Raw genomic sequence first — 15,125 nt, 5'->3', positions numbered from 1 at the left:
TCATGGTTATAACTAATCTTTTTATCAGGAAGCAAACACCTTACACATCCATAGATCATTTTCTAGTTTAAGAACAGTAGACTTTAGAAATCGTTATGGTGGTTCAATAAAGCATCCAGCTGTGCTGACAGCCTTCCCTGAATCCTGAACTCAGTTCCGGGGAGGAACAGATGCCGTGCGAGTTATGATGTATGGTGCTGACTGCTGCCAAAAACTTTTGAACTGCATGCTGGGGCCAAGCAAAATCGAACGGTGCTGTGAAATAAATTGACACTTGGCGTATTTTGTTAATTGTCTATGTGCAGTTGGGTTGCTCACGGCGTGTTACTAGTGCATTGTTCTCACATTTTTTTGAACGTGAAATTCATTAAAGTGTTGGGAGGGCAAGTTGTTTTAGCCTGCACGTAACACCGTGCTGCGTGGTACAGCTCTCTTCCACGGTATGTTCTGAGTGGATGGTGGTCAAAATACTTCAAAACCTGCAGGAGCTCTGCTGCTTTACTGTTTAAATTCCAAGAACTTTTAAGAGGCAGTAGCAAGGGTAAAAAGTGAGTGAAACCAGAGCTGGGCCCACTCTGTGACAAGTTAAAGAGGTACTGGAAGATGCAGAAGGCACGTCTTCTATGGGAAGAAATGTTTGCTTATAAAGCAGGACAAGATCTATGCAAAGCAAAATCCATAAACAGAGGTGGAGTTTGCAAAGACTGTAAGCACTAGTGAGCCTTATGTCATCTTGTTATTTGGCTGCCTTTTTGCAATTTATTGCGAGGACATCTGCCTTTTCGATGCTAATGTAATTATTTGCGTAGGTGTATTGTTTCTGCAGCTTAAATCTAACAAAACATCATTATGTTTTTCAATCCAGACACCTACAGGTCAGAAACTGACAATGTTTCTGTAAAACATCTCTAATTGAATTAAATGTTTTATTAATGACAAAAATGCTAAACCACTCATTTAGGAAGCGGGCTGTGAAGTTACGCGAGCCTTCGGGAACCTTCTAGTGGGAAGTGCATAGAAATCCATGCAGCTGAGAAGGACTGAGAGGGATTTTAAGTACTGATTAACAAGCAGGTTGTTCAGAAAAAAATTCACTAGGTGAAAAGCGGTCCCAAACTGAAAAGTTGGTAAAATGGATGGTCTTTCTACAACTGTTCTAAGAAAAATTTACACCTGTGCTTGTTTGTGCCTGAGAAAGATTAAACTTACATGGAACACAAAACTGTGGCTTGTAAGCCTCTGAAATAGCTTGAGAGACAGAGATAGGTGACAGTCGGACAATGTAGGACTTAAACAGAAAATCTGAATGCCAATTAGCTGGTGCAGGAGCTAAACAGTGCCAGTTAGTGAGCTGATAGAAAGTATTTGATGGGAAGAGTTGAGTGCGTAGAGACTCCTCTCTAAAGGACAGAGCCTCTGAGAGCTGCACGCATGCCAGATTCTACAGGACGGTTGTGGAAGGAGGCTGAATCTAATTTTCTGCAGGGGACATCAAAGCCTTGATCCAGCAAGGGGCACCTGTAACTGTAAGCCAGGATCTCATCCCACTGTATTGACCAGAATGTTCATATGCTTAAAGTTACACATGCAGATGAGGAATGCAATAGCTGTCTCACAGAGAGAACTGGGCAGTCCAGCAGCTGGTTTACAAGTCATGCTTTCAGAAAAGGAAAGGTTATTTGGCCAAATAGAATCCCAGCCTATGTCAGTGACTTCACATCAAGGGTGAATTTGCTTTTGAGTGACCATGGGACATCTCAGATGCCTTTATTCTGATAAATTCTGCTCTCGGAAGTATTCTGAAATGATTAACTTGCATTACTGAGAAACGCTATGGAAACTGTACAGTATTCATTCCCTTAATAGCCATCAGATGGGATTTCACTAAAAGCCTCAGAGGCTTCTCTGCCTTCAGCCAGCCCTCAGAAGCTGCACCGGGCGGTGTTGTCAGCACTGCGCAGAAGATGCCTTCGTGCTGCTTGTTACTGAGGTAGCTGTTGTCATGACTGTTTGCAGAAAACAACATAACATTTTTTTTTAATCTCAGATGCTCGGTTGCTGCTGCTGCAATATGGCAGTGATGTAACAAATTCTGTGTATGGAGGAACTAGAGAATAGGGTTTCCTCAGCAGTCTGTTGTTTTGCTGTTGAACAAGAGGATGTTTGGGGCCCGAAATTCATGTCTCATTTCCTTTAAGTCCAAGAGAGTGCCTACCTGGAAGAGCACAACTGTACTGCCTTTTTCCAGCAGCCACACACGCATCCTAACGAGTGTTAACATGGCAGGCCCACAGCTGTGATCCTCTCCACTTGGATTAGCCTCTGAGTGTTTGCAGCTGTAACCAGCACAGTCGTGTCTCAGAGCTGGAGGAACCACTCTGTAGTTCCTCCACAGTTCTCCATTTCTGAAGCTGCAAGAGGACAGGACACAGGCTGACAGGTTTCTATTCTATTTTGTGGTTTGGTTTGTGGGGAAATGTGTCTTTCTGGTACAACTAGCATTCAGGGAGGTGGCTAGAAGGAAAGCCTTTGCAGGCCTGGGAGAAGAACGCCCTATATTTGGTGTGGAGCTCTGAAAATGAAATGGATGACATCAACTCTCTCACTCTCTCCCTGCTTGCTGTTAAACTAATGCAATTTATAGTCTTATTTGAATTTATTTTATGTCAGCAGAGCGTTTAACTATCCTGTCCAAGGATGGCCTTATATAGTTATTGTTTCAACTTTTCTCGTGGGCAGTAGGTTTCTAAAAAATGAATTTGCAATGCCAGATCATTCTCTTTGATTATCCTGAACAGGGAAAGAGGGAGCACAGTGGAGGTTTTTGTAGAGTTCATTGATCTTGCTAACATTGCAGCCCAGGTTTCCACAGCAAGATAGTTTAAAGTTAGCTTTTCATTTTTAAAACAGGGTGGAGGGGAAGAAGGAAGGTGAAATTATCAGCCTGCTTCGGTTTGTACCTTGCCATTGTTAAATGTGCATCCATAACACAACTGAGCTCCATTAAAAGCTGTTACTGTTCAGACTGGTCAGATCCCTCCTCTTGGGCTGCAGAAGTGGCAAGGGTACGAGATTAGAGCTGTGCGTGACAGCTCCCCTGCGCTGTGGCTGAGCCATCATCTTGGTAAAGCATCATCAGCTCGAGAAGGGGAACCTGGACAATTAACACTCATCTTGGAAAATCCCTCATCAGCTATTGGGTAAAGATCATTCCACAGGGGTACTAGTCAGGGTAAAACAGGAACAGCCCTGATCTAGAGGGCATATTAAGTAATGAACATGGATCATTAAGGAAAATGTGTAAGATGCCTTCACAGCGTTTCTCCTCAAGAGGAGACACGAGCTTTTTATTGGAGTGCACTGCGCTAGCTTGGAAGGAACAGCCTGCATGGAAAGAGTGACAGAATAAAAGATACAAAAGAGTGTGAGCCAGAGCAAGAAAAGAGTAAAAAAAGGCCAGAAGTTTCTATACATCCTCTTAAGATGTGAAAATATGTTCCCCTCTCTGACATGTGAAAGAACAAGTGGTGATTGCTGTCTTTGAAAATATTCTCAGGTTTTTCATTGTCACAGCTACATGCTAGTTGCCATATCCCTGTGAGCCAGACCCTTCGACCTGATAGTGCTTGGTACAGTTCATGGGGTTTGACCCTTGGCAAGAATGCTCTGATTTTTACTTAATTGATCCAAAATTTGGTTCTGCATATTGTTTCAGTGTTGCTTAGAGGGAGCACTGGGAAGAACCCAGAATGTAAAAGGTTGAGCAGAGAGCTATGCATATGCTTTTGGGTCAGTTCCAGACGATTCCAGTCAAGTTTTTACAAAGTTGCTTTTATTTCTGCTCTTAAGGTTTCTTGATGATTGTTGTTGAAGGGAAGGATTTTCAGGGACAAGGCAGATTTCTATAGCATTATCCTTTTTTTTTTTTTAAAGCATGCACTAACGAGCAGCTTTTTGAAGGATGGATAAGAACTAGTTAAATTTAGAAAAAACAAATTTTAGTTTTTTCAGGTTGTTTTTTTTTTCCTAATGTAAGTTTTGTTTGAGTGAAAATTACAGTGCTAGGCCACCACCCTTGCAAAGAGACTGAGGATCTCCTAACAGTACAGCTTTCTCAAGCCAAGTAGAGAACAGCAGTAATTAAAATGATGAAAAATTAGTGTTAAAGCAATTGTTTATTTCTAGGAAGAGTATTAAAACCCAATATTTTCCTGCTTTATGTGAAGCACAGCACATCTGCATGTGTAAATATGAATTCCATGCTGCCATGCGGGAAACGAGTGTATCCTGAAACCCTATATTGAAATTCGCTTTTGTTTATGAATTGTGATCATTTAATCTAGGCCATATTTTATCTCAGTTGGGGTTGGTCCCCCCCCAGTTTATTCTTAAATCCAGAGGGAGTTAATCATGTCCAAATAGGTTCTTCCCCTGTTTTATATTGCCTTTGGAAGTACAGTGTTAGAATAATCACTATCAGATACAGTGCATTTACAGAAACACTGCTCTCCAAGACAAGGCAGATTGTGTCTGTCATTGTCTTCCCCTCTCCCCACCGCCCCAGTTCATCCTGTGGCCCTACTTCATCAGACATGGGCAAATGGGGGCAGGTTACGAGTGGGAAAGTTTCTCCCTGCCTGTACAGTGCTGCTCAAAAAAAAACTTAATGAATTCAGTGGGCTTTGATCCTGCCAACTCCTAGATCTGTACTTCATATTAAAGCAAGTCTGTGGTCTCATTGACTTAAATGGGACTATTTGTGTGACTCAGGCTCTTCTGAGGAATAAAAAAACAACAGAACATGTTTTTACAGTAAAGGAATAACATGCTTCATTCTTTCTCTATTTTATTTTGCATACAATATTTCCCCCTCCTAAAATAAACTAAGTAACACTTGCTCTATCTACACTGAAAAAGCAATCAAAAAGCTAAGTCCTTTTTTGGAAGTGAGATGAGATCCTCAGCTAATATAAACTGGTCAACTCGCACTGAACTTCCAGCTACATTCTTTCCAAAGATATCTGTTGCTGTGTCTTGTCCAAATGCACGCGCCTGCAAGGTCTCTGTTTTTTTTAAATAGTAAAGTGTTTATAAATGGGTTTTGAGGCACTAAAAGGTAATTTGTGCACAGCAGTTTGTGGGGAGACAGGTGATATGGGAAGTGTTAAATGAGGCAGGTTATTCTTTTTCTTGGAGCTTGGCATGCTTTTTGATTATGTACGGTGACAAATATGTTACTGTTTCTACTGGGTCTGGATACCTAGCAACAGAAATCACTAGTAAATAGAGCAGAGAAAAAAAAAAGTGTATTTAAAGGATGGAAAAAGGAGCTAAGAGTAGGACAGTTACATTCACCGACACTGAGGCCAGCTCAGGAGCCAGGACAGTTTTGGCAAATTGAGGTCGAGAGGGAACAGTAACGGGACTTTGTACTATGCACGTGATGACCAGGACCTGAATTGATTCCATGGAGTATTGTATATGAATGCCTGCTGAAAAGATGTCACTTCTTACAGTGGAAGCTATATAAAGACATTGTGAAAGGTTTCTGAGTGAGAGAAAAATTATAAACCACACATTATCATGTGAAAGTAGAAGGAAGTTAAATTGTGGGTTGTTTGTGTGTGTTTAACCCTACAAGCCTCAAGAGAGTCATTCCCCCTGAGTCAGCAGAAATCCTGTTACCTGCTTGGAGAGGGGGATTAACATTTTGGTAACAGGTATCACAGCTCCTTCCTGGACAACAATAACCACTAAGAGATGTGGCCCTGCAGTGGGGCTGAGATCCTAGCAGTGGGAGGAGAGTAGGGTCTCACAGTTGGACTGCAGCAACAGTTGTAGTCAGGTAAGCTTGACCCACTCCTTCTGAGACACACCGTTTTCAAATGGAAAATGAAGTGGCCTGCAGTGATCAACACCTGGGTGCTATTTATGCCTCTGCTTAAGTGACCATGGATAACTTGATCACTTGATGTATTTGTAAATGGTAAAGTGTGACTTGGCTGAAACTAAGGGTAGCATCTGAAACCTCTGTAGTACATATCTATCAAAGGTATCTAGCTCCTCCTTTCTCTTATGTTCCATCCCTTGTATTTCTAAGTCACCTGTAGGAGTATTCTTCTGTCCCAGCCTTTTGGAAGAATATTGCCTGACTGGTTGGAGAATCAAAGCAGGCTGACTAGCACAGCAGTGAAAAACCCCATCCGACAGAAGGCAGCGCAGTCAAGAACACCTCACTCTGCTCTTCACCGGGCAGGACGACAGCACTTGGAATAACGTGCGCTTGGCCCGACCCACGTATTGTTGGAAGACTGCTTTTGACTGGATTACATTTTGGACCAAGCTCCTTGTGACTAATTTTTGGCTTAAACCTTAGGATTGGGGTTCATGGAAAATTAGGTTAGGGATCTGGACAGAGATTTACAGACCAAAATCAGACATTATGTTTTGAACACTGTCCTGGATGTAATAAACTAATCTAACTCTTATGAACTCTTAAGACTGTGCAGGCATACAGGTTTTACGTGGTCAAGGCAATGTCCTACAAAGCCTGTCAAACCTCTAACTGTGCATGTGTAACTTCTACAAACAAGCATTTGTTTTAAAATTGTATTTCTCACTGAAATAGCGCTCTGAAACCCATTTATGACTAGTTTCCTCTTTTGCAATAGGTTTTGAAGCAATCATGCACTGAGATTTTATATTTGGAGCCATCCAGTGTCTGTGTGGGAGGTAAGTTTTTATAATTTAAAAATAGTACTCAACTGTTATAGGACTGTGATTTCCCTATTTTACCCAAGGGAAAACCCCACAGGTCTCTAGAATAATACATCTCTTAACTAAAAAAATCCTCAAGGAGTTTAAGAAAGATTAGATCTTTCTCTGTTGACTCATTTTTCTCCTCAGAGGAGCTGTCTTCCAGGGCCTGCTTTCATAATTTGGGTAAGGGACGTAAAAGTTAGAGACTCCTTTATCTGCCCCTCTCCCGTTAGTCATGCTCTGCACTTGCTTTTGTCTTCAAAGCCATGACACTTACTCTGTGACACTTGCATACTGTTTTACCTGTGGTCACTGAGTTAAGTTCTGGCAATCCTGATAACATATGTTCATGTAAATTCATGACAATATTTCCTGCGCCCTGCCCACATCTGTGAAGCAGAAGCAGTAAAGCATTTGACTGCATTTTTGTGCAGCAAGTGGTAATATGTTTATTAAGTAGAGGAGCTACACAAAATCTTAAGGGCTTATATTCTTTCTGGGTTTCACAATCCACACATAATTTGAGACCAATCAAAATAAGGTAGTTGCAAAATTTCCTTATTATGATGTTTTTGTAAAAATGTAGATCATCTCAATGAAGTCAGTGGCCTTGGTGAACAAAGCATTTTCACTCTGCACAGTTCACAAATAGCACGGCCCTTAGGCAACTTCCAGAGAAACAGTACTAAGGAGAAATATTTTCTTCATCTGGCACTTGAAGTGGGCCTGATCCAGGTTTGGGGATCGTCTTCTGATGAGACCCAGATTTCTCATTTATCAGAGTATTCACTGAGAAACTGGTTCTCACTGTGCAGCTGAGCCCCAGATCCTGTTGATCATCAGAATCAACTTCCATTTTAATAGAGCTGCCTCAGTGATAAAGATTGGGGAACAAATCTTGATTTTTCCTATAGTGACCTAACTGAAGAATGCACTACCAGGGGTCAATTAAAAAGGAGACCTAAGTAAGTCTGAAGCATTCCAAAAATTAATTCCAATAAATGAAGTTGTGCTTCATTTATTGCAGGTTATATTGAAATTCTCTGTGTCTAACTTATTGCAATGCACTAAAGATTGGTGATTTGGAGTTTTTTGCTTTTCTCTTCAGAGGAGTTTCAAGTTGTTCTTCGAGGAAGTGGCTTAACCCTTGGTGGGAAAACTGATGGCATTACTTGTACCTATCAAGTGAACGGAACTACAATTCGTAAGTATTGAAGTTTGACATGATCTGCCTTTATATTTCCTAATAAGTGATTTATTTTGCTCCTCATTACCTCATTTAATTAAAATCAAACAAGAAAGATATCAAAGAGGAGCAAAACAGGAAAGCTCTGAGGATTAGTAAGAGGATGCAAATGATTTCACGTCTTGCTCAGTGGTTTGAATTTGCTACCAACTGCCATTAGCTGTAAACTGTGACTGGTGTTTGGCTGCCCAGCTGGCTGTGTGAATTAACAAAAAGGTGCACATACCTTGTTATCGTGGAGCATCTCTGCCCGTTCTGTCTGGGGTACCAGATGTATAGCCATTGTGCTGTTTGTTTCGGGGGCTTGGCAGGGCACGGGTCCCTCTCTGTGACATGGAGTCCTCTTCCTGGAGCTCCTGCTACAGCACAGAATAAGGCCAAGTCAGAACAGTTGGTACTATTTTGTCCCTGTATTTTGACATGCTTCATCATCTCAGTGTCCCAAGCAGCCCTCTCCTCCAGGAGTGGGTCTAACTTCAACCAGATCCCTAGCTGGACTCTAGTTCCCTGACCTGGGGAAAGGAATTCTGTTTCAGACAGAGTCACCATGGCAGCTTTTACAGGCATTTTCCCTGTAGCTTTATCTGGGTTTGTTTTTTCATGGTGCAGATGTTTTTTTTTTTTAATTTTTTTTTTTTAAGTAGTAGTACTCACCATTGGGTAGATGTTACAATCCTTAATTACTCCTTTGTCAAACTACAAGTGTCACTGGGGAATTTTTTCTGAGTGGAATGCTGCAGAAGTTAGAAAAGCTCTAAAAGTAATTGAAAGGTAGTGCAGAGTATTTTCTTCTTGCTATCTGATTAAGTATGATCATGGAGAACTTAATTTTCAGCAAAATATTCAGGACTTGGTCTTCTCTTGCTCAGTGCATTAACTTGCAGCAGGGCAAATGAAAAGTCATGCCACAATTGTGCTGCTCTGTTCCTTGAACTGGCACAAGGTAGATGATGGTAGAAAAAATGCCATTAATGGAAACCTCCACCATTTTTTATATCCAGAAACTAAAGTGGATGGCTGGTATAAGCACTTGCTCTAAGCAATATCCCTTAGAAGCAAGCCAGACTGGAAAATGACCAAAAATGGACCTGTAGAAAAAACCTAACTCATTTTTCCCTACCTACTGTCTGATTTTTATATTAGCCTGTCTTAAATTCCTACCCAACTGAACATGTGTTTCCAGTACATTTTCTTCTATTCTCTGGATGTCATATATACTTGAATGGGCTGCCAATCTCTCCTGCCTGTTAAATATCTAAAATCATTTAGGAGAATATCCAAATAGCACAGTAGTTCTGGAAAAAGGCAATCTGTGTAAATAAATTCTGCTTGTATAAATTTCCCTTCAGTTTCAATTAAAATTGTCACCTTTGTTTCCTATGTTAAACTATAGCTCACTTATTTACACTTGTTGCATAAATTAGCTTCATAGAGCTAGAATTTGGAATACGGCAAAATTGTTGCTGCAGTTGTGTATTTATTATCATGGTGTACCTTTCTTATTGGAGAAGTGGGGAGACAGACTAGTGCAGTTGCAGGTGAATAAAATTAATTTCACACTAGGGTAAATAGTTGAGACATCAGTTACATGACCTGAAAATAATTAAATTTAATCCACTGTGGAGAGGGTCCAGAGGAACCTGGCAAGGATGGGCACAAGTCCAGAACAGAAGCTGTAAGGAAGGATGGCAAAGTTCAGTTTGTTACACCTACAGGAAAGGGAGAAAGGCCAAAGCATTTGATAAGCATGGGCTGCTACGTGGCTGAAAATAATAAGCTGGGCTCTCCAAATGCACTGAGAACAGGAGGCAACAGGCTTCAAATTCTACAGCAGATCTAGGTGAGGTATTAGGAGAGTGGTTCTCACTGTAAACAGTTCTCGGGCCTGAAATAGGTTACCTAGAAAGCCTTTTAACAGGGTGTCACTAAAGAATGTCTGAAGCATGTTGCCTTTAAACAACCTTTTGAAATGTTTCCTGACTCTGGTTTCTCTGCTTCTCTGGTTGTGCAGTCTTTTATGGCTGTACAGCATGTGTATGTCTGCTTTGCCATGGTAGAAATAACTGTACTTGGACAGGATGAAGCCCTCAAATACTTGCTAGCATCTGATGTGAGAGTTTCCTACTAGATCTCTGTGCTGCTTTTTTTTCCCTTGGCTTCAGGAAAGGGTGCGCTAAAGCACACGAAGGGAGAGGAATGGCATAGTGATGTACATATTGTATGTTGCAGCATAGAAACAGTCTGCTCTATGAGGTCTTGCCAGAGGCCTGCTACAACCCACCCAGGTTCTTGTCTTCAGCAATGGACAACAGAAAGTGTTTCAGGAATAGTATATAGGAAGGAAATATGGAAATTTAATGTGATGCTTCCCCTGATACGCAAGTACATTCTCTGCAGCTCTGTGCTGGGCTCCAAGCGCTTTTGTCTCAGAGAAAACTTAATACAACAGTGGAGCTAGGATGGACAGAAAGGCAGGAAGGGCTCTTTGAGCAGTAGCAGCAGGAAGGAGATGGTCCCAGGAAGAGGAAAATTGTCCCTGTGTCATTGCATTCTTCTCTACGAAAAACTGGCAGCCTCTCCGTGGAACCCTCATCATTTGAGCACATAACGGAGGGTACTTGCATGAGGATGTACTTTAATGTTAAGGGTTCCCCTTACTGATAGCCTGGGCTTTGCTTTGGGACCGGCCTCAGAGCAAACCGTTATTCTGTCAGTTCTTCTGGTTTTAAAGGATGCGTTTGGCACGTTTCTCTTTTTGCATTTATAAAGAACCATTACCAAATGCTAGAAAGGAAACCTGCCAAATGTAGCTGTGGGATAGAAAAATAATCTATGAAACATACCATTAAGACAAAAACATATGGCAATGTGCTAATCCCTCTTCCCCACCTCACAACTAGCCCCAAATCTAGGCCAAGCAGTCAGTGCAGATTATAGCACATAAGAGAAGCTCATTTATGCTAACAGCTCCTCCTTCAGCTGCCCCTGAACTACTTATACGCCTGCCTGTTCCCTAAAGGCAGGACAGAGCCATCTCCAAGTTTATCTGGCAGATCATTTATCTGCTCTCACCCCTAAATCAGGAAACAGTCCACGATTGCAGGCGCAGCTCCAGCACAAAACTAACAGCCCTACCATGGGGAAGTTGGGGAGGATGGTTCTACACACAGGAGCAGAATTTTTCCCCAGCTTACCAAGTGCACGAGGTAAAAGAACTCCCTCTTCTCGTTTTCACAACTGCAGAAGACAAGTGCTCTGCTGGACACAGTGCTCTGCAAATAGGTGCTTTATAACCTTAGTAGATGTACAAACAGCTGGAGACTCAAAAGCATGAGAAACACTGGGAGAAAGAGACACTCCAGTCCTTGAATGCAATGCACAGGGTTGGAGCTAATTAGGAAACAAACCTTCATCTTCCAGATATTAGGAAACGCCACAATAATGTTCTCACTCTTTGCAAAAAATGTTCTAGATTTTAGGAAATTATCTCTCTAGAAGAGCATGAGCTGATGTGAGTAAAATAAAGCAAGCAATGTAACATGGACTTACACTCACATTTAAAGCCAACTCTGGGTTTGTATGTTCAAGGTGTGGCTTTAAAAAGCAGCAGTTTTACTCCCTAACTCGGGCCTGCCTTGCTTGATAGTTCCAGGCATTACCAAAGCAGTAACCAGCACACCAAGAGAAGGGAAGGGACTTGATACCATGTTCACAGATCAGCTTCTCATTTAAGCAGCACAGTATATTAAGCTCATGTGATTTGTTTTTTTTTTTTCAGATGAAAAACCAAAAACAGTGGAATCTGATTTTTTGCTCTGCCCTGCACCAATCCTATACAAAAGTGGCCAGTAAGTACTTGAAACAAATGTCATCCTGTGTTTTGCTAGATGTGGACCCATTATTGCTGGTGTTAATCATGAGGGGGTTTTGCTAGAGGCAGTCCTTCTTTGTTTTTATGTTGTTGCTTTTTTCTTTTTCCCCATTCTGGTGTTATTTCCCTGGTGTATTTTCCAGCTTTGGAATGGGCTTTAAATAGTCATCTGTGACCAAACCCATTTGGACAGTGCCTTAAAAATGAATATTCAGCCAGTTTATTAAACACTGAAAAGGTCTGGCTTGTCATAAGTTTTATGCAGATTAGCTGTTTTAACAGGGCATAATATGCTCTCTCCTGGATAATCTTTAGGCTCATTGTTAAACAGATTACATTATCACTGACACTTACAAGCTATTATTAAAATCATGCGTCAAGATGCATACCACTGCTCACCATGTAATGATAAAACGAGGCACTAATTTAACAACTGCAGCAGTCTCGTAACAGCACTGTGGCTACACTGCAGTTGTAGCCTTATTCTAACTGTCACTGGCCATGGCTGCACGTTACTTCTGGCCCTTTGAGAGCTAACCCGTCCCTGCTCCTCTCACATTCAGACATGCCCTAGGCTTTTAAGATCACTTCAGCTTCATTGTTCAGATTTGTGAAATTCTAAGCTAATCACAAGTCAGAGAACTGTATGTCAGATCGGCCCTGTAGGAGGGCAAAGGCTTTCAGGCTGTTGACTTTCTCTGTTTGGCAAGTAGTTCTTCTCAGAGAGTTATTTGGGATGAGGTTAATATTAATCCAGAAGGAAGCACAACAGTTAGTTGCAGCTCTGCATTGTAATTTTTCTGTGGCAATTCTTCGTTTAAGAATTAAGCATATTGCACAGATGATCTTCAGGAGTTACTTTTCTGTGTTAAACAACAATTAACTGCCTCAGTCGTGCTGTCAGACCAATAGCCAAACCCCCAATACACCTCTGTTTTGTACATTAAATGGCAACTGGGAGCAGAAAAGCAGTAGAAGACAAAAACTTCAGTGATTAACGCCAGTGGGAGAGAGTGGGGGGAATCACTGCAGCGGAGCTGTCGTAGCTTCTGTGCAGCAGCCACAGCTGGGCCCCTCTGGGGAGTGAGCGCTGGTTTATGGCAACGCAGGGGAAACAAGCACGGCAGAGAGTTACACGAGAGGAGAGGAAGGGGGTGAGCTTTTAATACTGTTACGTTTTCCTGATACTCAAGTTGCCTTTTACATAGCTACGCAACATGTTGATCGTGTCCTACACCCTATGCAGCAGGAGTTTGTTAGACCTGTGTGCCTGTTGTCAGTTGAGCTAGGCTGCATGTGGTTGTGTGCCAATTGTACCACAAAACAGCTGTAAAACTGCTGTCTTAGCTAAAGCAAATCAGCACCATGTGCAGCTGTAAGAGAACTAATTTTGTCACCAGAACTATGTAAATCATTCAGGTGAAGAACCCCGCCTCTCCATAGCAAGTATTTCACTGGAGTTACCTTACAACCAAAGAACAGCAGCAAATTAGGCCCCCAGTATTAAGCACCCCAAGCCCTGAAGCTGTGAATGCTTTTCCACACTGTTAGTCAGAGTATGCCAACAGCCTGTCCTGCCAAATGAACATGAAATGCATGGAATATTTACACAGATAAAAGCACAGTGTAAGTTATTTGAACATGTTGCATTTATTTTGTACTCTGAAGAGCTTGTCTGGCCTGTGAAGACTTATTGAAAGACAGTTCACCATAATGTAATTGCAGTGAAGATCAAGCACCTAATTACAGCACCTTTCTTAGCAGCGTGTGTAAGAAAGAACGCATGAACAATAGACATCAAGTTGTACAGGTTCCCAGGAAAAATGTTTTTTTCAAAAGATACTTCCCTAATGTGATATTGAAGGAGTTACCGCTTTGGCCCAGAGATAAACAGTTTGCTATGCAGAAGAGTGACAGCTATGAAAGATATGTACGTACTTGAACTCCTGACTTTCCGTTGGCACAGCTCAGACTGTTGCTGGATAACTCCCAGTAATTCCTCGTGTAGTGGAGCTAATATTAGTCGCTAATGTAGCAACAACTGGTCTGCTCTTTTTGGTGGAATTAAGAGCAGCACAAGCAAAGTAAGCTTTGTGACTTTTAAACATGCAGCTTTGTTTCTAGGTAAATGGTAAAGACTCACTTAACAGGTTTCATTATATTTTTCTAACTGGGGACACTCCTTGTTGACTGATCAATTTGCAGTTTTCTCATGCAGAACACTAGAAACCCACATGGAATAGATAAAATGACAAAGTACCCAAGATGCTGGGTTGGTAAACCCCTGGTCTCCTGGAGTTATGCCACTATGTATTTTTACTTCCTTTCCAGCCACTGGCTGCATTTAGTTAGGAGCCTCCAAAGTGCCAGCTGTAGATTTAACCAAGCATTCTTTTCAAAGCCTGTTTTTTCCCAGTACCACGTAGCAGATGGATGTGGTATCCTTAGGTTATGTGACAACATGACTGTGCTGCTTGTGCCATTTAAAATACCTTCTTGTCGTGCCACTTCTGAAGTGCTAAATCACATAGGCTGCTTACAAAACCAGCTCATTATAAAAGACCCCGGATTAGCTAACAGATGAGAATTACTTGGGATTTCCACATGAGCAACCTATGCGTTATAGAAAATGTTACCAAGTACTGAAATAATTCAGAAAGGAAGAGTACCAGGTACACTCTGCAGGAAGGAGATGAGGAGACAAACCCATGTTGAATTGCTTTGCTGCAGGTACTTTGAGAGATCACTTATATCCTGTGAGGGCAAGTGTAGCATTACAACTAAGCTTGTTTACTAAAAAGGACTTGGATTCTACTGCACTGACCATTTAAAAGCCATATATTTTTAGGGTCTTGCAGAATATTTGAGAAAAATCAGTTCCCCTTTTTAGCTCAGGCTTGAATTTGCTGTCCTGCCACAGCTCAAGGGAATCAAACTGAATCAGAGATTTAAGCTCTCCGTTACTTCAGGTGTTTCTGTAGTCGTTGTACTTTGGAAAGAAAACAGAGTCCTTGTCTCTTTGGAAGACCAGTACAGGAAAAACTGGCATATTTTTATAACTCTACATTCTTGTGCTATCTTTGCTTTTGTTCTTTTCATTTTGCTCTAAGTTCTTTGAGTATGCAGTCAGAAAATGTATCTGTAGGCTGGACTTCACAAACAGATGGCTTCTGTTCCTCTAAGCCAGTGGTAGAAGCCCCTCTGCCTTCAGCAGCAAGACTATCAGAACAGTATACATGTCTCTTCGTG

The 15,125-nt window shown here is 41.6% G+C and overlaps 1 protein-coding gene and 1 long non-coding RNA gene across 2 annotated transcripts in view; one reads left to right on the top strand and one right to left on the bottom strand.

Annotated features, from left to right (window-relative positions):
* ANTXR2 (ANTXR cell adhesion molecule 2) overlaps positions 1–15,125 on the top strand; it is a 91,365-nt gene that overhangs the window by 20,062 nt on the left and 56,178 nt on the right. The window contains exons 8-10 of the mRNA XM_068402749.1: positions 6,672–6,732; positions 7,868–7,963; positions 11,784–11,853. Coding sequence (XP_068258850.1) covers positions 6,672–6,732; positions 7,868–7,963; positions 11,784–11,853 — 227 coding nt within the window. The remainder of the gene's footprint in view (positions 1–6,671; positions 6,733–7,867; positions 7,964–11,783; positions 11,854–15,125) is intronic.
* The window catches only part of LOC137664579 (uncharacterized), a 32,031-nt gene that overhangs the window by 10,501 nt on the left and 6,405 nt on the right, over positions 1–15,125 (bottom strand). Inside the window, exon 2 of the long non-coding RNA XR_011048356.1 lies at positions 8,232–8,364. This is a non-coding gene — a long non-coding RNA (uncharacterized lncRNA). The remainder of the gene's footprint in view (positions 1–8,231; positions 8,365–15,125) is intronic.

Source organism: Nyctibius grandis, chromosome 6 (assembly GCF_013368605.1).
Source record: "Nyctibius grandis isolate bNycGra1 chromosome 6, bNycGra1.pri, whole genome shotgun sequence".
Classification (NCBI taxonomy): Eukaryota; Metazoa; Chordata; class Aves; order Nyctibiiformes; family Nyctibiidae; genus Nyctibius; species Nyctibius grandis.
Note: the sequence above shows the minus strand (reverse complement) of the source record. Positions and strands in the feature narration are given on the sequence as shown.